This window comes from Cheilinus undulatus, linkage group 19 (genome assembly GCF_018320785.1).
Source record: "Cheilinus undulatus linkage group 19, ASM1832078v1, whole genome shotgun sequence".
Classification (NCBI taxonomy): Eukaryota; Metazoa; Chordata; class Actinopteri; order Labriformes; family Labridae; genus Cheilinus; species Cheilinus undulatus.
The window spans coordinates 5,780,988-5,802,143 of record NC_054883.1 but is presented as its reverse complement, the minus strand read 5'-3'; the positions used below and the strand labels follow the sequence as shown (position 1 = coordinate 5,802,143).

The following is a 21,156-nucleotide window of genomic DNA, read 5'->3' as shown; positions in this document are numbered from 1 at the left end:
AACAAAAAGACTGTCTGTAATATGAATTTAATATAAAATTTTTCATATAAAGCTACCAGTTTGTCGTATTAAGCGATGTATTATTTAAAAGAAACAACTTTAACTGGGTGTTTCGTTTGAAGTGGTGGCCGTGCTAACTGGCGACTTGAAGTCATGAGTAGTGGCGTGGTTGTTATTGCAGATATAAACTAGAGTTTTTACAAATGTTTATTTCATACGGTCTTCGTTAAATACGGACATTATAAGACAGCAACAAAAAAAAAAAAAGAAAAAAAAGGCGTTCATGAGAAGTCAACGTTTTTTTAGTCTAAATGTAATCAACCACTGATGGACGTTAACATGGTCACACCTTGAACCATAACACCAGGGACTTTATTAAAAGTTTGATTTAATTTCTAAAAGTACATTGTGGCTGCGTTTACATTTAAACGTAAACCAAATCATTGAACTGAGGTCCACACACATTTGAATCGTGAAATAAAGTAAATTATTATTTAATGCAATGCCTCCACTGCCCCTTAACAAAAATGTAGCATCATAAGCCAGACAGAACAGAAACCCGGTCACCTCTGCTGGCAGCATGGAGGACAGGCAGCTGTTCTGTACTCCGTTTCAAATATGGGCAAGGTAAAAATGGCAACCTTTGACGTGACAGCAATAGCTGCTAAAAACAGAACTGACACCAGCGAGATAGGAGCCCACACCCGCTAGGACGAGAGAAGCAGGCCTACTCTTCAGGAAGACTCCACATTATAGACTGATTTTTTTTTAAAAACGGACCTTCTACGAGCTTATGCTGCTTTAACATTGTGTTCGTTTGTGTTCTACGCCTATCTGAAAGTGTGTTTTTAAGATGAATACCATGGATAACTTGGAGAAGCAGCTGATTTGTCCCATATGTCTGGAAATGTTTACAAAGCCTGTGGTCATTCTACCCTGCCAGCACAACCTCTGCAGAAAATGTGCCAATGATGTTTTCCAGGTAAGAAACTGAGGGGGAAATGTTTAAAGTATAAAGGGGACATTTTTGAATGTTAATCCATATATATCTATAGCTCGAGGTCAGCTATCCATTTCATAAAGCCTTTTGGTGTTTTATGAACGTGCCCTACATTTGTTATGCACTGAAGGCTGAAGTAGTTTGTGTTTGTTTAGCATTATTTGTAGGTTTATTCTCATAACAAAGAGTTTTGGACAGAATAAAGATTATGGAGTTTGTAACTGATAATGACTGACTTGACAAACATTGCTTATGTAATTAATAATTGGCCCTGGAATTTAATTTTTGTTGAGTGCCCCAAATGTTAGGGTGACAGACTTGCACTTGTTATCATGGGTTGTAATATGTTGGATTAACTTTTCATAAAAGGGAGGTCCAACAATAAAAAAAAATTTAGTTTTGCAACAAATACTAATACGATATCCTATTAGATTTAAGGTTTAAATTGTGACTGATTACAGGCGTCTAATCCATACCTTCCAACAAGAGCGGGCTCAGTGACGTCTGGTGGCCGCTTCCGATGCCCATCCTGCAGACATGAGGTGGTTCTGGACAGACATGGTGTCTACGGGCTGCAGAGGAACCTGTTGGTGGAGAATATTATCGATATGTTCAAGCAAGAGTCCAGCAGGTGAGACAAATCAGACACCCAGAGCTGATTGTAATGTCAAAGGTTTGTCTGACATAAACACCACAGCTTTAAATTCACACTGAGCCAAGATGCTGCAGTGGTATTTTACATAAACCAAGCTGAAAGATAACATGGATAAATTAACTATAGCTGCAATTCAGAGTTGTGGTGGGACAGATTACAACTAATCCACGATCCTTTAAAACCCCCAGTTTGGGTTGCATGTGCTCTGCAAATTGATCTTCCTCTAGAAACAGGAAGAAAATGTTGTCTTTCCAAATAATTTTTGGACAAGTTTTATACAAAAATGTGTTATTAAGTATTGATATAGCTTTAAACTTCCCTCATACAGTGCTGTGTTTGGTCCAAAAAAAGTACCAAAATATTCCTTAAACACATGGTCCATTTTTGTTTTGTCTGAGTCATAGACCACACAAGTAAATGTAATTTTTTTTTGTCGATTACAGAAAGATTATTATTGTTTGTGAAGTTGATGACCCTGTAAGGGCTAACAAATACCATAATGAAAATGATGCCATTCTTATACTGCAGTCTAAAGACTTAGGCTTTTGTTCAGTAAGAGAGTTGCTACAAAAAACAGTTTAAGCTCACTGAAAATTAACACAAAAAGTTCTACCATACATTTATTTTTCTCTTGCCAATCTGAAGAATCATCCAATCCGTTATAAAAATGTGTAATCCATCAGGCCAGGAGATTTGTGATCCATTGTACAACTGCATCAGAGTTATTCTTCAGAAAAAGAAATCATCAACAAAATAGCTATGCACCTGCACCCTTGCAGTATACCTTTAAGTATAATGTTGATTTATTGATTAGAGCACAGACAGTCCATGTGCATGCCTTAGAAAGACTGATGGATGATCAATAAACAAGGGAGATGTGTACCTGTGACATTATCAAACTGACATTACATGTCACATCAGTATGCACCAAAATGTACGGCCTTTGACAGGAAGATCTGCTGTTTTCTTTTAAACCTCTACAGCAGCAAACCAGCTCCAGAGAGGAAGGAAGAGACGCCCATGTGTGATGTTCATGAGGATGAGAAGATCAATATCTACTGTGTGACCCACGGTGTGCCCACATGCTCCATGTGTAAGGTATTTGGAAATCACAAAGACTGCGAGGTGGCACCCATCACCAGCATCTACCAGACAAAGAAGGTGAGGCCTGAAATACTAGATAGATAGATAGATAGATAGATAGATAGATAGATAGATAGATAGATAGATAGATAGATAGACTAAACAGGAACATTTCAATCCAACCACATATCACTATGAGGAGGAGAGAGTTGTCCTTGATATGACAAGTTAAAGGTGTAACTGTTGTATTTTCTCTTGCCAAAACTCAACCTTTTACCTCATTGCATCAGCAGTAGCCAATATGTCTGTACATACATTAGAGCTAATGTGAAGTATAGTTTAGGATCCATAGAAATCTTTTGGATTAAAGCTATGCTTTTTAATTCCATATAGTAAAAATGTCTGCGTTTTTGCCCTTAATTAGATGGCATACATTTCATACGTCTTCACATGGGCTCAACCAGAGGCTGATTCTTACCACATATTTTATCATAAATGCCTTCATTTACAAGGCAAGCTTTGATAGTTTTACCCTTCTGTTAGGTTTCCTCCCATAGACCAAAAGCGTGCTTGTTAGGTGAATTGGTGACTCTAAATTGGTCGTAGGTGTGAGTGTGAGAGTGCCTGGACTGTCACCATTTGTCAGTTGATTGACTGGCAGGGTGTACCCCGCCTCTCACCCAGTGACAGCTGGGCTCCAGCCCTGCGACCTCAAACGTGATAAGCAGTACAGAAAATGGATGGGGGAAAAATATTGAGAATAGATTTTTTGTTGTATTTGTATACTTTCTAGTTGGAATATTTAATAACACTAACAACACATACCCTGACAAGTCCAGATAAACATCTCTTTCTGAGACATAACACTAAACATATCTGCAAGATTTAACCACTGAGTGTCTTAAAACAGGGGTGCCAAACTCAATCACAGCAAGGGCCGGATTCTGGATTCAGGACTAACCTGAGGACCCTTTTAACCAGAAACTGTCAACCTTGTTTCACCAGAAATAAAATATGTTTAAACTTAACACTGATGATAAATGATTTCGACATTTAAAAAGTTAAAAAGATAAGTTGAAAGGCTGATGATCTGAGAACAGTAAATGTATTAGTTCGAAAAGGTCAAAAATAGTGTTTTTAAAAGGCAAATATATTACAAAGAAAGTCAAAATCTTGAGTTTGAAAGGTCAAAATATGAAATAATAATTTGTCATCACGAAATTAAAAATGAAAATATGATTAAAAATTTTAAATTGTAAGACTAAAAGGTCAAACTATGGGATTATGAAGTCAAAGTTTGGAGTTGAAAAAGTACCAAATAATTGGTTTAAAGATCAAAATATGACTTAAAATTTAGAATTATTCATTCTAAAGCTCAAAATATTATATGAGCAGTCAAAATTATGAGTTGAAATACTCAAAGTATGAAATAAAACGTAAAAATCCTAAGTTTGAGTCCTAATTGTGAGATGTAAAATTGAAAATATGAAATTAAAACAAAAATTACTTTTTTCCAACATTCCTGACTTGTTATCTAAATAATTTTACTCCTTACTTTCTCAGATTTTATGACTTAACAAGGATATCTTAAATCATCAAGGATAAGTTCACATTCTTATACTTGAGGAAATCTGCAGACCTCATACTGATGGGCCTTTTATAACAGAAATAAGAGATAATCTTGCAGGCCGGATTTGACTGTTCCACGGGCCGGATTTGGCCCCCAGGCCTTGAGTTTGACACCCCTGCCTTAAAATAAGATGTATATAACTTAATAAAATTCAGGCCTTGTTTTGGGTCTTTTACATCTTAAAACAGGATATTTATTTGGACTTTTCAAGTGAATGTGGCTTCAAATAAGTGTAATCAGGTGTTTTGACTAGAAATTAAACAAACATCTTTGTGAAATTAAAGTTTTTGCTCCTCAACTCATGATGCCAGTGATTATGTAGTAGTGATTCTGTTTGCACTGCCTATGTACAAATGCTGTTGTCCTCAGAGTGGGCAGCCCGGGTTTGATCTTTTGCTATTTCCCTGCATGTTATTTCCCACTCTGTCTTCCCAGTTGCCAAGCCACTGTTCTGTCCACAATACAGGCTTAAAAGCCAAAAATAAATCTTAAAAAAGTCCAGGACCCAAAACAAGATACGCATTATAGACAGTAGATGGATGGGTTAAAAGTATAAAAAGTGCTTCAATACTGGCAGCTACTCTTTTCATTAACTACATTTATTACAGGACAAGTCACCCAGTAAAAGGAGAGATGTTACTGTGTGCCCTCATAGTGTGGTAAACTCCAGGTAAAAGCCAGGTGCTTTTGAAGATAATTTATTATCAAAAGGAAGAGCCAGGGCTATCTTCAGACACACTCGTTTGAGTCATGAAAAGTCCTTGTTAGATCAGGGCATATTTAATAAAAATCAAGAAGAATCAAAGAACCACTGATAAAAATAGGTTTTGTGAAACACCTTTTAGGGCTATGCAAAATAATAATTGTAGCAAAGAATGTAGCAAATATTTATAAGTGGATTTTTCTGCCCTCTATCAATACATAACATTTCCTTTCATTTCCCACAAATTCCTAACTTTGCAAAGCAAATGGATACGTCTATTTCCGTGTTTCTCACTAGCGAATCCATCTTGCAAAGCTCCCGTCTGAACCATTTGGGCCTGGTTAGAAAGTGACAGGACCAATCAGCGAAGAGGGGCAGTACTTTCAGGCGCGGCAGAGTTGTGACGTAAGCAAGCAGCAACAAGAGGCCGGTGCAATTATGGCGGAAGAACGAAAGCGTGGATGCTGCTAAAATGCCAGTTTTATCAGAACTTGACGACATTTCTTCCTTAAAAGAAGAGCAAAGAACAGCAGTGAGTTGTTTTCTTTTCAAAAACGACAAAAGTCATTTACTGACATGTCTATAGTTGCCATGGTTCGCGTTATTCCTAGGTAGCTGCGCATGCGCACCTCGCTGGAGGCTGCGTCACGTGTTTTGTTGCTCTGATTGGCCTGTAAAGATGTGACAGACAGAACATTCATCCAGTCACCCTCCAAGTTTCTTTTCAAATCCTCTGCCCTTTCCATAACGCTGTGTATTGAAGGTTTGACAGATGAATGTGTGAAACAAATCCATCTGGCGTGTCAGGTTAACAAATTCTTGTAATCAAACAGTCTCTGCCTCTTTAAAAAACACTGATAGGCTTGTTTGCAGAGGCTAAAATTCTGTGTATTTTTATTGGATATGTCCTGAGCTGATTAAGGCTTTTTAACTTAATCCTTGACTAAAGTGAGTGTGTCTGAATATAGCCCATTTATTATAACTTCAACTATAAAACACAGTATGTTTCACGTATTTACTCTACCGTGTCCTTGTCCCCAGACGGAGCTGAGTGACGGGATCACCATGATGGTTGCTACGAACGACAGGATGCAGGGCATCATCAGTCAGCTGGAGGAAGCCTGTCGTGCTATAGAGGTCAGTGTCCCACTGTTGCTGAGCAATGGGCGCTTACTCACACAGCAAGGCTCGCCCTGTGTTCACAAATGCACCTTCACAGAAATAATAAGTCTTCATAGCTGCCATTTGAAGAATTTTCTATATATTAGGAAAAGCAAGAGTCCAGAGATCATAAATTTTAAAAAATGATGAAAAAGGAAAGAGGGATGAATGCAAATGATCACATGTAACAGGTCATTTCAAATAAAATCAGAGCCTACATGTTTTACATACTCAGCCTGTCTAGGCCGGATCCGATAAAACTTTTGCATTTGTTTTGACTGCCTCCATCTTATTGACATTAAAAACACGCGTTTTAAGTGATAGAGGAGGAACAAACAGCCTTCCTGTGGACAGCAGAGAGGAAGCTGGCGCGGCTCCAGGTCTGGCAGTGTCACCCTCAGTGGCGTCACTAAGGACGGGCATACAGATGAGCTCCCGTGTCCTCCCTGCACATATGGTACCACCGGAAGACTGGAAGACAAATGAGAGTGTTTGTAGTGTACAGTATTTATACCACATAACACAGAAATCAACAACTATCTCCTCTTCTCCTTTGGTCTAGTCTTGCTTTTGAATATTCTAAACCCTCTTGTCCCCAAGAGCTGCATTTACATACATTTCTCAACTTAGAGCTGTGATTAAAGATTGATAAAGATGGACTTTCAGGATGTATGATGTTTCCCTCTGTGTTTCCTTGCATCTCTGCTGCTTATTCATGCGTGTACAGGAGAACGGTCGCAGGCAGAAGACTCTGGTGTGCGAGAAGTTCGACCAGCTGTACTCCATCCTGGAGGAGAAGAAGAGGCAGATGAGTCAGAAGGTGACAGCCGAACAGGAAGAAAAGTTAAACTACATCCGGGGCCTGACCAGGAAGTACGGGGATCACCTGGAAGAGAGCTGTAAGATTGTGGAGAAGGGGATCCAGACGATGGAGGAGCCAGAAATGGCCTTATTCCTAGAGGTAAGTGTCAATAATAAATACAATGAAAAAAATCTTAGCACATGTATTTGTCTAGCTTCTAGTTAAAAATATCCCTTTAGATATTTTATAAGCAACAAGTCAAGATCAACATCTTCATTCCAGGTATGAAAGGCAAAAAATAAGGCTGGAATTTCTTGGATTAGTAGAAATATTTGCCAAAGCGGCAAACATTTTTTTACTTTTACAGTATGTAGACCTTGCCTGCTGCATTGGCAGGTAATTTTTCTTTCTACAAACAGTTCAGGCCTTATTTTGTAGGTTTTACATCTTGAAATATGGCACTTTTTATAATTAGCACAACGAGACATCTTTGATGAGAAATTAGACAACTTGCTAAGATCTGAATTTTTCAGGTACAGGATTGATAAATGAATGCACAGACTCAGCATCAACAACATTTTAAAGATGAGATCATTGAATGTTTTTTTGTTTTTGACTTTTTTCAGAACACCAAGCCTCTCCTCAAAAAGTGAGTAGATATTTTCTTGTATTGATGAATGATGTAGACTAATGTAATAACTGATAATAACTGAAAGGGTGAGTTTGCTTTGAAAATAAAAATACAATTTTATGTTTTTGTACAAGACTTGCGTCCACAGCTAACAGAGTCCATGTCTGTTACAGGGTAATTCTCACCTGCACTGCTGCAAGGTTACAGACATTTTCATGAAGCACTTCTGCTTCTCAAAGGGCTGTAAAGCCTTTTTAAAATTGTGTGTGCTTAAAATCTGCTGTTATTTAAGGAAAATTCACAAAGAAAACCTTAAAAAGAAACCTGGCATAAGGAGGAGCTCTGAACCTAGAAGTAAAACCTATTAAAAGAAGGTTAGAGAATAAAGACATTTTAGTTCCTCAGCACTGCTGTCAGCAAAGGCATTAATGGAAGTCCCATACATTCTTGTTTTGACTGGTCGTTTAGAGCAGAGAAAGATTAAAAGAAGTGACTTTGACAGTGTTCATTTCGTCGACTAAACTCTGACTAAAAATGTTTGTTGATGGCCTTTTCTCCATGAGAACAACTAGACTAAAACTAGCCAAAAATAGATCTTTGATGACTAAAACTGGCTTACAGAAGTAGTGAACACTTCAACATTTTTTTCATTGGTACACTGAATTATCAGAGAGAATTATGATAAAACACGTCAATGCTGGTGTTTTTTCTGACATTTGCACCAAACTGATAAAAATCTAACCTGACACACCAGATGGATTTGTTTCACACATCCATCTGGAAAACCACTCATACACAGCATTCGGGAAAAGGCAGAGGATTTGAGAAGAAACTTGGAGGGTGATTGGATGAACGTTCTGTCTGTCACATCTTTACGGGCCAATCAGAGCAACAAAACACATGACGTAGCTGCCAGCGAGCTGCGCTCTTACCGAAGGCATAAACTCCATAGAGAACTGCATAAGATGAACCATGGCAACTACAGACACGTCAGTAGTTGACTTTTGTCATTTTTGAACAGAAAACAACTCAATGCTGTTCTTTGTTCTTCTTTAAATGAAGAAATGTCATCAAGTTCTGATAAAACTGGCGCTTTAGCAGCATCCTGCTTATCTCTATCGCCATAATTGCACCGGCTTCTTGTCGCTGCTTGCATACGTCATGACTCCGCCGTGCCCTTAAGTACTGTCCCTCGTCGGTAATTGGTCCTGTCACTTTCTAACCGGGCCCAAACAGTTCAGATGGGAGCCGTGAGGAACACGGAAACGGATGTATCTATCTGCTAGGTTAATAAAAATCTGCATTTTATGGCTTTTAATTCTCTCAAACAGACATCTGCTTTGAAAAATCTTTTCGGAAAAGGCGAGGCTTATGTGACGTAGGTTTCTATGTCACAAACTCTATATAAAAGGTAGAATGTTACTGCCTCTCACCAACTTTACCATTCAGAGACACTCCCATCCTCTCCTGCACTGCCTTGGCTCTGAGAGCTCCAGCTTTAGTAACGCCGGTGCTGGAGCCAACGGCCCAAACAGTTAGTGCTCAGGACCACCACGGCCCACCACGGTCCACCACCGCTCCACAGCCTGCTTCTGGGGACTCTGGAGGGGAAAATCCTCCACCTCTAAAGATTGCTCTGAGGCAGCAGTGCTGCGGGAGTCTGTGTCACTCTCTGGCAAGGGATGTCACTGTCACTCATGCCTCATCTGGAAAACCCCGTGCTTTTCCCCTCCCTCCTCTCAGTACCAAACTGCTCACTTTTTGTGCATTTTTTTGAATTACTGAAGTGGGCGGAGTTAGCTCTGAGCTGGGGTTCACTTACACTTTCAAGTAAGTTTAGTTTCATCAAGATGACTATAACTAGACTAAAATGTAATTTGTTTTTTGTCGAACTTTCAAAATCCATATTTCACCACTGTGGGTAAAACTGTCAAAAGTCTGTAGCTATTCTGCCTCTTGCTGTAAAAAGCAGGGACCCTGAGTTTAGCAGCGTCCAGACAACACATTACCTTGATTTGGTACCACATTTTGGCATGAAAATAAATGATTGGACTAGAAGTTAAGACTAAAATGTAAGGCCTTTTTATGGACTAAAACTAGACTAAAATGTTTTCATGTTTTCATCAGCTAAAACTAGACCAATACTATAAAGGCAGGAAATTACTAAAATGTGGCTAAAACTTAAAGGTATGTAATCTTAAGACTAAAACTGAGACTAACATTACAATAGGTGTCATTACTAATAAGCTTGACATCAATGTAAAGAAAACTCTTTAAAGATTTCAGCTGATGTGTAAAAATCCCTGTAGAATTTACTAGGGGTGTAAAGGTACATGTAATCATACCGCACCCATTCAGTACAGGTTTCTGAGTGAGGTACAGACATGGAGGAACATCATAAAGTCTCACCAGCTGGTTATGACTTTCCCAGGATTTAAGATCTTTTTATTATAACAGTGGTGCTCTGGTTTTGTGAACAAAATTAATCCTAAATGCGGTACCTTCAACTGTCAGCCTCGGAGGACGGGTAGAGGGGACTCCATCATGTCTGCAGCTGCGACATAGGTAAAGTTATCCTCAGATTTCACACGGCTCTAACCTCTTTATCCTCCAAGATGGGCTGTGAAAGTTCTCCCAAAATTCGTAGTAGGTCCCAGTGGTTAAAAAAGTAATCCAGTGCTGAAGTCCGTGTTGAAATCAGCAGGATAGACGTAAATTACCATACTAACAAGCGAACTTATAGTTGTATGATGATGTGTTCAAGTTGGCTGGGAAATTTTAGTGTTTCAAGAATGGGTATAAATATGTCATTATATCAATGAAAATAACCTAGTAATTCGAAAATGTGTTTATTTATTAATAATGCTACTCACTGATGAACTTTTGGAAGGAGGTTGCAGTATTATTAATAATTCAAATGTTATTTATTCAGCCTATTTATTTTAATATAATTTAATACAATTTTAGAAAACTATAAATTCTGTTATTTATTTGCTTTAATCACTGTACGGAAAACATGGAACTGTGATTGAAAACCGAGGTACATACTGAGTTAACTAAAGTTTTCCGTACCGTTACACCCCTAGAATTTACTGGGACTGAGTAAATAAAGATGGAACCAAGGTTATAATAGTTTTGGATTTTTCATTAGTTTTTATTTTTATTTCGTTTTCACTCTCTTTTTTTAATTTCAGTTTAGTTTTAATTAGTTTTTACTGCTGGTTTGTTATTTTAGTTTAGTTTTTATTTCGCAAAAATGCTTTGTTTCAGTTTCGTATTTATTAGTTTTAGTGTTAGTTTTAGTTTTTTACAGATAGATGTCGGGGCTGAACATATTCAAACAGGCTACTCTTAACTTTCCATTTTTTTTTGTCATGAAGTCTTAACCAATCAGATCAGGCAATTTTACTCCCCACAGACTCTGGTGCAGGTGCCAGTCAGTATGGTTGTGTCAAAGACTAAAACTAAGGATATTTTGTCTCTATATTTTATTTTATTTTAGTTAGTTTTGTAAGCGCACTATACAGTTTTAGTTTTTGTTTTTTTTCAGTAAAGCTTAGTTTTGATTTAGTTTCAGTTAACTCAAATGATTTTTGAATTTTAGTTTTATTTGTTTAGTTAGTTTTAGTTAACTATAATAACCTTGGATGGAACGTAGCAGAAATGAAAGATTTATTTTGTCCACCTTAAAAAAATGTCAATTTTAGAGTAAATATCTCCTGTGAAATGCCAAGCCGGGGTTTCTTGGATTAAAATGGTGTGTCACATGACCACATGCATGCTCATTTAGACTGCCTCAGCAGTGAAAACTAATAAAAACAACACTAAAACAAACCAGCAGTAAAAACTAATAATACCATAAGCATGCACATTTAGACTGCTCTCTGTGTCTTTCAGGAGAAGGAGGAGCTCGCAGGATGAAAGGGTTTTTATAATCTGTGCACCTCTATTTGTTTTGCAACTAAAATGGGTGCTGTCTGCAAAAAAATGGGATTAAAGGACAAAGGCCTTCATTGCTTGATCAACCTTTAAAATCTCTTACAAGCCCTGTTCTTTGGTTTCTTTTGTCGTTCATGTTCTTGTGAATGATTTGCAAATTTGTACTTGCACATACAAGTTGTAAGACAAGCTTTATGAAGAAAGGTCACTCCTGCTCCTTGAGAGCTGTCACGTACGAAGTAGTGAATACCAATTTTGTTTTCAGCAGCCTGAAATGATTCATAAAATGTGCTGAACATCATAAACTGATTGTGTTGTGGTTATCAAGTGTGATTTTCTTCCCAGTGATGAGCAGATTTGACTTGCATTCTCAGGATTGCAGAAGCATCAAGCATAGCGCATTTAGACAAAGTTGAGCGTGGTTACGAGAACATGGATCACTACAGCGCCAACTTCAAGAAAGAGGGGAAGGCCCTGCGCAGCATCGACTTCATCCAAGGTGAAGGAATGGTGTCAGTGGAATCCTCAGACGTGTCGTGATCTTGACTTTTATTTATTTCCTTTCTTTTTCTTCCCACAGATGATGACGATGACGACGAAGAGGATGAGGATGGAGAAGCCGGCGCAGAAGATGGAGAGGGGGCACAGACTGTTACATCCGCCTCCGTCCAACCTTCTGCCCCCCAGCAGACAAACTCCTCCCCGAGCGCAGCCAAGAGCGCAGCCTCGACCTAGCTGTCAGCCACGCGCCCAGACTGCACCTTCAACCGGGAGCGGGATAAGTTTCACTCTGACTAGATGTTGCTTTCAGGTCAGTTGTGATACGTTTGCTCCCAGATCAGGGGAACACTGAGACAGATTTAGATCTGTGCCGAAGGGAAAGTTTGAGTCGCTGCGGTAGATCTAAAGAAAGAGACAGAAGTTTCAGTTCCCATCTGCCTCTTTTATTGAGATTGTTTTAGCTTACATCAGTGCATACAGAGGATCTATATTGTCTGGTTTAATACAAATTTTCTTTTAGTTGTTTTTGGCACATTGCTTCACCAACAGTGTCTAAATCTTATTTCCACAAGTGAGACATGTTCATAGATTTTTAATGAAGCTGACCTTTTGCAAATCACTTCTTAAACTACATCATTAGAAATCATGGCAAGGGTTCCCTGCCTGTCGTATACATTTTATTACCGTTATAACATTATGAGCAAGGAAGAGGAGTGTAAAAGTATCACTGTGACATTTCAGAAATTCATACATCTGTCAGCCTGTGTCGTGTTTTTTGTTGTGTAAAAGACATATTTTCCTATTATGGGCACAAATGTCAATTTTCCCCTAACATGAATGATTTATGTGTCATTAAAACAGAGTTTAAAAAACACCTTCATGGTTGTATTTTTCCACTACAGTTTGTAATGAGTGTCAGTATAATATCACATGTATGGCTGAACTGCTGATGAAATAGCTTCTCTCAAACACCTTTCCTGTTTGGGCGGTGCAAAAAAAAAAAAAAAAAAAAATCAATGTAGCAAAAAATGTTAGATTTTTTTCAAAAGTCTATTGATTTTATTCCTTTTATGCATTTATTTTCTTTTATTTCATACAAACTCCTGTAATCAAACTGCCTGTGGATCAGTGGTTCTCAAACTAGGATCTGGGTACCCCTGTGGGTCTGTGGGCCACAGCTTGGGGCCCGTGAAATAATATAAAATCAATCATTATAGTAATACCATGTCATTCAAACTCACATAAAATACATACAGGGACCACATCTCCAAACAACCACACTAAACCACTGACTCCCACATCAGTCAGCTTTGGACCAATAAAACTCAGATATGATTGTGAGATATCACGTACATCTATCACTTTTCACGCATCGGTCACTTTGCTCAGGTCCAGCTAGCAGCAATGGATAAATATTTAAGCACGTCCACTTCATCAAGTGATGCTTGGCCCAAACCAGTTAAACTGAGAAAATATGATGACAGCTATCTGATTGAAGTGGACTCCAGCACGGTTCGGATGAGATGTGAATGCAACTGCACTCAAATACAAGACAGAGCATCGTTTCAGCCTTATGACGTCGTAAAATCTTAACTTCTTTCCACAGCGTGGTGGTTTGTTCACATTTTTCCTCAAAAAAGGAGAGGCATCTGGCTGCAGCCCTCGGGCAAACCTCTACGCTGGGGCGTTCGGTTGGAGACCTCTACGCTGGGCCGACAGGCTGACCCTGACTCTAACCAGTCAGGTTTTAATACCTAAACCTAACCAGTCGGGGTTTAATAGCGTAGACCCATACGCTGGGGCTTCACCCCAGCGTATGGGGCTATGCTAATGTGTCATAAGCACAGCGGTGTAGTCATGCTAACAACAGCTAACACGCCGCACGCTTGGGCAATGACGTCACGCCCCAGCGAAGAGGTTTCACCCCACCGTAGAGGTCTCCAGCCGAATGCCCCAGCGTAGAGGTTTGCTCGAGGGCTGCAGCCAGACCCTCTTGCAATAAAGGGCGGAAATCATCAGAATCCAGTCAGTAAATGGTCTGTTGTGACTCACCTTATGGATGAACACAAGTAGGAGTCAGTGAGAGGAGGTGCAAAGGCAATAAAAGTCTCCTGTCACCTCAAAAAAACGCTGTATCTGCACAGCACAAGCCCATTCAGTCTCTGAGCTGCATGTAGATGTGCAGATATGAAGAGCAAAGTCGCTCACATCTTAAAAGTTATTTTAAATCATCCATGGACTTTCTGCCAGGTTAAAAACAAAAACAATCTTTGCTCAGGTCATGACCCGAGTGGTTGACATGGTAGCTTCTTCTTCTTTCTCATCCTTGGCTGGTTGTAAACCAGCTACGTGCATACCGCCACCTGCTGTTTCAGACTGAGTACATACGCAAGTGAGCCCAGGCATCAATGTTGCTAGTGTGAAAGCAAGCCAGGGGGGAAGGAGGAGAAGGAGGAATTGCGCAGTTCAAATCAAACGGGCCTATGTGAAAGCACCATAAAACTAAACCTTTACAAAAAAATGAAAACTTACTGAAACTAAATTCTGTACTTACAAAACTAACTGAAATGAAATGAAATAATAAAAAAAAAATCAATAACAGACAAAATCTCCTTAGTTTTATTCTTTGACAGCAGCAGACTGACTAACATGGACACCCAAGCCTGGAGAGAGAAAAATCACCTGATTTTGATTGGAAATACTTCACACAATAACAACTCTGGGTCTTGAGTCATATATAAATATCAAAATTGAATAAGTAAAATGAAAAGTAAAAAGCACTTTTGGGTCTTGCCCCTGACAAGTATCTCATATTGCCAAAAAAAGATAAAACTGACACTAAAACTAATAAAAACTACACTAAAGTATTTTTTCAGAACAAAAACTAGACTAAACCAAAAAAACAGCAGTAAAAAATAAACTGAAATTTAAAATACAAAGTAAAAACGAAATGAAAATAAAAACTAATGCAAAATCCAGAACTATTATAACCTTGATTGAGAAAATAGTGACGAAAGACCAAAACCTGTTGTGTGTCTTCATTTGAAGCCAAGAAGGCCACCAAGCTTAAGCGTCATCTGATAACAGCATGCAGAGTTTTAGGAAAAAACAAAAGATTTTGCTGACAAAAGGGTGAGGAATACATGTGTAAGAAAACACGAATGGTGAAGCTGACCACGTCGTCAGAAAAAGCACAGAGGGATTCTTATTTGGCTGCTCGAAGGATCGCAAAAGTAAGAAGCCACACTCAGTTGGACAAGAGTATTTAGGTTGACAAGTTTAAATCTAGAAGTACAAATGTCAGTTCACACATGTTTAATCAGTGTGAGGGTTATCTGGGGGTCCTTGGAACATTTTCTGTCCTGTAAGGCGTCCTTAGCCCCGAAAGTTTGAGAACCCCTGCTGTAGATAACACTGATGGGCTATTTCCTATAGCCTGAAACTGGAGCAGTGCTCGAATGACATAAGGTGAAGTTTGTTAGTCAACAAGAAAGATGAATGAAGAAAGGAATTAAGGTTACGGGTGCCCAGGGATTAACATGTTTTCATGTCATGGTAGCAAAACAGTTATTGATTTTGTCTGATTTTTAATCATTAAATACTGAAGTGAAACATGTTTGTAAAAGGAAAACTATGTTCTATGACACTGAATAAAAGAATTTTGACTTAATAAGAAAGCAAGTTTTATTCTCAGCTCCACTTAAAGGTTTCATATTGAGAATTGCAAAGCATAAACTCTATTTCCTCCAAAAATTGGGACGTTACATGAAATGTAACAAAGCTCACGAATTATTTCTGTTGATAATCTCGAGCGCACTGATCACACCTGACATACATCTTAACCAAATCACATGACCCACACCCTCCTAAATAAGAGGATTTCTGTTTAAGCTGCAAGATTTCCGCTTTCTTCCTCTGCTCTCGCTTTCAACCCACCTCCACCCCAGCATCCACCTGCTGGCTCTGACCGGGGGTTTAAGCTGTTATCTTATCACTCCTCAAAATCTGTGTGAAAAAATCTGCAATGAGTGATTGAGTCAGAGTCTGAACACCAAACATGTGATGTTGCAGAAATAAACACTTAAACAAACTACAATGAGAGATTATTATTATTTTCCCACATAGTCTTTCATAATGTGGAGAACCTCCCACCTTCACTTTCAGGAGAGTTCCTGTCATACCAAATCACAGCTCCATCACCTGCCACACATTAACCCTTTTACCTGTGGAATGCTTTCACAACTTTTTTTGCCTCATCTTGACTTTTTTTGTGATATGTTGCTGGCATCAAATTCAGAGTATGAGCAAATATCTTATAAAACAAAAAAACATGATGATAATGAACGTTAAAAGTCTTGCTACAAGCTTGAGAGGATTTGCAAACCCCTGTTTTCTGTTTTTTTATTCACATTTTAGCCAATGTCCCAACTTTTTTAACTGAGGTTTGCATTATGGTATACATCAGTGTTACTCAACGCATGGCTCTGGAGCCACATGTGGCCCTTCTGGGATGATTTGTGGCTCTTTCATGTCTTAATTTGAAATATTATTCCCCAAAAAAACTTAAAAAGGGAAACTTTGACCTCAGAAATGATCTATTGCAAGTCACATTAATCAGTTTGTTTCCCACTTATACAGTAGAATTCTTTGTCTGTGCATTTCCATTGCCCTTATGTGCAATTTATTTTGCCCAATTTTTCCATTTTTTGCCACTTTTAATGCTTTAAGCCCCTTTTGCCACTTCTTTTTGCTACTTTTTCCCATTTTTGCCACTTATTATCCTACTTTTTGCAATTTGTAATTTTTTCCCATTTTTTTTTGCCACTGTTAACCCATTTAAGAGGCCTTTTGCCCATTTTTCCCACCTTTTAGCCAATTTTAGTTGCTTTTCACTCAATTTTTGCTACATATTTGCCGCTTTTTGACCATTTTGCCACCTGTAACTGATGTTTTTGTCACGTCTCACCCATTTTTGCCATGAATATCTAGTTTTTTGCAATTTGTATTTTTCCCCACTTTTTTTGCCACTTTTCCCCCATTTAAGTGGCATTTTGCCCATTTTCCCACCTTTTTGCTTCTTTTTGCCAATTTCAGTCATTTTTCACTCATTTTTTGCTACATATTTGCCACTTTTTGACTATTTTGCCACCTCTAACTAATGTTTTTTGTCACGACTCACCCATTTTTGCCACTTATATCCTGCTTTTTTGCAATTTGTAATTTTTTCCCACTTTTTTTCCCATTTTCTGCCCATTTAAGCTGCCTTTTGCCCATTTTTCCCACCTTTTGCCAATTTCAGTCACTTTTCACTCATTTTTTGCTACATATTTGCCACTTTTTGACTATTTTGCCACCTCTAACTAATGTTTTTTGTCACGTCTCACCCATTTTTGCCACGTATATCCTGCTTCTTTTCAATTTGCAATTTTTCCCACTTTTTTCCCACTTTTCATTCATTTAAGCTGCCCTTTGCCTATTTTTCCCACCTTTTTGCTGCTTTTTAGCCAATGTTAGTCACTTTTCACTCTTTTTGGCTACAAATTTGCTGTTTTTTGACCATTTTTGCCACCTGTAACTGATGCTTTTGTCACGTCTCACCCATTTTTGCCACTTCTGCCCTTTTTTTAATACTTGTCTCCACATTTTTGCCAATTTTCACCCAGATTTTATGCCTTTTTTCCCTTGTAGCCCATTTTCCCTTCTTTTTTGCCACCTCTAACTTGTTTTTATTGCCATTTTAACCCTTTATTGCCACTTTTCACTGCTTAGATTGCTGCTCTTGCAAAGATATTTTTTGGTTGATCAGGGTTAAGTAACACTGGTGTATGTCATATAATGTCTTTTGTATTCACAGCTGAAGTTATTGTGAGGTTCTTACCAATACTCACCATCCCTCCTCATCTCTTTTCTTTTTTCCCACTCCTTTTTGATTCGTCTCAGTCTAGAAAATGAATTAATGCTGTTTTTGTGAGTTCCCTCCCTCAGACGATCCCTGCCCACAACCTGCTGCACATATCAGACTCCAGCCTGCCTATAATGGTGTCAGTTATCCAACGATGGTCTCACCTTGCTATGACTCCACTATTGTAGTGTTCCACCCCTGAGTGTTGTCTAATTATTGAGCGGGAGGGCTGGATCCTTTACAAATGGGCTCAAAGCAGCGCAAAGCCCCAAGTTGCTAAGTGGGCCAAACAAGAGGAGGATGACTCACAGCCACGGCTCTTGTTTAGTTTACTCTGACACTGAGGGTCAAGGATCAGCACAGCATGCACACACACAGCATCTTTCACACTCATTAGCCATCAGTGGAGCATCTTTCAGCTGCTACGATGAGAAGTGCTTCTTAAAAGATGCTCTTTGAATGCTCTTCACCTGCATGACTGCAGGCGCTCTTACAGCATAAACATCTCGGCTTCAGATTTGTGTTGGCACAGCTCCTTTTGTGTGTGATGGGGAGGAGGAGCGGTGCTAACCCACGACTTGGCTCCAGAGCAATGCCATGGTTACACCAGATATGATTTTTATATTCAGTAAGAAAGAAACTTTTCTCTATCAATCAATATCTGTGTAGGCAAGACTCAAGAGGCAAAACTGTTTACATTTTTACTTTGAACCTGCAGCTTGTGTTCCTTTTTCAGATTTAGGAGTAAAAATTATTATTTTTAACCAAATTAGTGATGAAAATATCTGGGGATGGGTCCTTTTCTTCACATGTAAGGATATCAACAGAGAAGTGTAAGCATTGCTTTAATTTTTTATTAAAAAATATAGATATAAGACGTTCTCTTGCACAACAGAAAATGACTGGTTGCACATAAGTTTATTAACAAACATAAATATCATAAATACAGTGTTTCATAATCTAAAACAAAATGCCAATTTTTGTCAATGCAGTGTTTCATGTCTTAATGAAAGTATTTCATCTCAAATATGAAGAACGGTGCAATTCTACAGATTTGACACCAACATTAAAATGGCAAGGTACAATCGGATCTTAATAAGTCAAGCCGCTCCATTGTTGAGGTTAAAGCTATAAATAATAGAGTGACAAAGCAGCACTATATTGTACAGAGCATGTTTTGTGCTGATGGTAAAAATGAAAATAGAAAATAAAGAAATAAAGAGAAAATGAATCTTTGGCGGAGTGGAAATTTCATTTCCCGAACAGCTCCATCATTCTTCTGTTGTTTTGCGCCTGCTGGGCAAGCTGTTCCGCCTTGGACATCTCCATCATCTCCCGGAGCAGGTGGAAGGTCAGATCCAGGGATATCGGCGGGTCCTCGGACCTCCTTCCCCTCTCCATCGACTCGTCCCCGCGGTCTCCGAAGCCGCCTATGAGCGCCCTGATGTTCCCAACTTTCCCCTGTAAAAGACGCCGCGTCAGCTGCTGGAGCTGCAGCGCTCTGTTGTAGATGGAAGGGGAACCTCCGGGATACATGGACGAGGATGGGAAAGAGTTAGAGTCCCCGTTGCCCAGTCGGATGAAGTACTCCTCTCCGAGCCGCTCCAGGATGGGACCAGACTGCTGCTGCTGCTGCTGCTGGGAGTTTTGGGTTTGAGGTGCTGGGACGCGCAGTGCACCGCCGGGGCTCTCAATAGCCCGACATTCGAAGCGGGGTAGGAAGGCAACTAGCAGAATGACCGTGGTACCAAGTAAATTGAGCTTCATGTCAGGATATCAGCAGGAATCTGAGGAGAAAGGGTGCTGGATTATTTTCATGCTACGGGCTTTTTTAAACGTCAATTCATTGTGCGTAAATATGGATTTTACGCACGGAAACAAGTGGAGTATTTCGTGCGTAAAAGATGGATACATTTTTGGCTCAGTGGTGGATACACTGAGATGGACTCATTATTAATCCCTGCAGTCTCTACATGCTTCCAGCTCTGTTAAACAAGTGTGAAATACAACATCAAGTCTGTTTATAAATTCGCTCTGACCAAATCACTTCCATCAGGTTTGTTTAGTTTTTAACCAGCAAATCAGATTTCGTAACATGCCCTGTCAAAATCAAAATAAGGATGAAATGAAAGAGCATCTTTCCATACCTTCAGTCTCTACAGGAGGTCCAGCAAAGCCGTGTAGGTTGCCAGGTATAATTTGGCGAGAAGCCGCCCTCCTTCACTTCTTGGCCGGATCAAGTATATAGTTACTTTAAGAGTAGATGCTGAATGGACTTATATAGCCAAGCTCACTATAAGTGTCTCTCCAAGCTGAGATTGAGTCTGCGCGTTCTTGCATGGGGTGTAACGTGAATGGACGCCTCTGACAAAGTGCTTTAGTTTAGACGAGATGAGTCATATGTGAGTGTGCGCGCGCGTGCACGAGCGTCTACCTCTGATGCTTTCGGAATAAGCCCAATAGGGGCCACACCTGCTGGCATTTTCACTTAAATAAGTAAGTCGTTGGAAGTAATTGTGGATCTTCTTGGACTCCAAGAGAGAAAGCCCTTTAAGTGAGGGGCTGGGATTGTGCTTTTAATCTTGTTTTTCACTCTCATAAAGAAAATGATGTTAGATTAGATCAATTAGATGTAAGTGTGCCTTACATGGACAAAAACTCTACTTTTAAAAAAATGTTGATCCATTTTGCGTTATCTTCAGAGCCATGGTTGAAATCATTTAGAATGAAGAGGACACTAAACATTAATTACAGGTTCAACAGGTATATTTTTCAGCTTGCAAGCTTGACCTTTTATGCAAATAGACTCCACAGATGATTCAACAAATGTGCATCTGCAAACAACCTCAGGCTGTTTGAGGCTGCATTGTCTCCCAGTGATTCATTGCTGCTGCGCATTTACATACATCACATCCCCACCTTCCTCTGGAGGGGGGCACAAATAATCCACATGTGGATGTTAAATCCAAAATTAGACCTAAAAGCAGAAACCTCCTGTCTCCTCCTTAACCCTCAGGCATCACCAGGGACGTTTTTGCCCGTTTGGGCTAATTTTTCCTCTTTCTCTGCTCATCATTCAGGCTGTGTTAGTGCATGTGGTCCAGTTTGTTGCAGAAAAGTTTCTTTTGAGGCAAATTTTTAAATTCAAA

The 21,156-nt window shown here is 39.2% G+C and overlaps 2 protein-coding genes across 2 annotated transcripts; one reads left to right on the top strand and one right to left on the bottom strand.

Moving 5' to 3' along the window:
- Nucleotides 1-691: 691 nt before the first annotated feature.
- On the top strand, nt 692-13,004 carry trim55b (tripartite motif containing 55b). Its single transcript, XM_041814263.1, has 8 exons — nt 692-982; nt 1,462-1,631; nt 2,639-2,816; nt 6,113-6,208; nt 6,960-7,193; nt 7,661-7,683; nt 11,979-12,103; nt 12,185-13,004. Exons 1-8 carry the CDS (start codon nt 854-856, stop codon nt 12,337-12,339), a joined length of 1,110 nt encoding a protein of 369 aa, XP_041670197.1. The 5' UTR covers nt 692-853; the 3' UTR covers nt 12,340-13,004.
- Nucleotides 13,005-19,001: 5,997 nt separating this feature from the next.
- On the bottom strand, nt 19,002-20,222 carry crhb (corticotropin releasing hormone b). Its single transcript, XM_041814403.1, has 2 exons — nt 20,155-20,222; nt 19,002-19,794 (listed from the first exon to the last, which is right to left on the bottom strand). Exon 2 carries the CDS (start codon nt 19,772-19,774, stop codon nt 19,259-19,261), a length of 516 nt encoding a protein of 171 aa, XP_041670337.1. The 5' UTR covers nt 19,775-19,794; nt 20,155-20,222; the 3' UTR covers nt 19,002-19,258.
- Nucleotides 20,223-21,156: the final 934 nt, after the last annotated feature.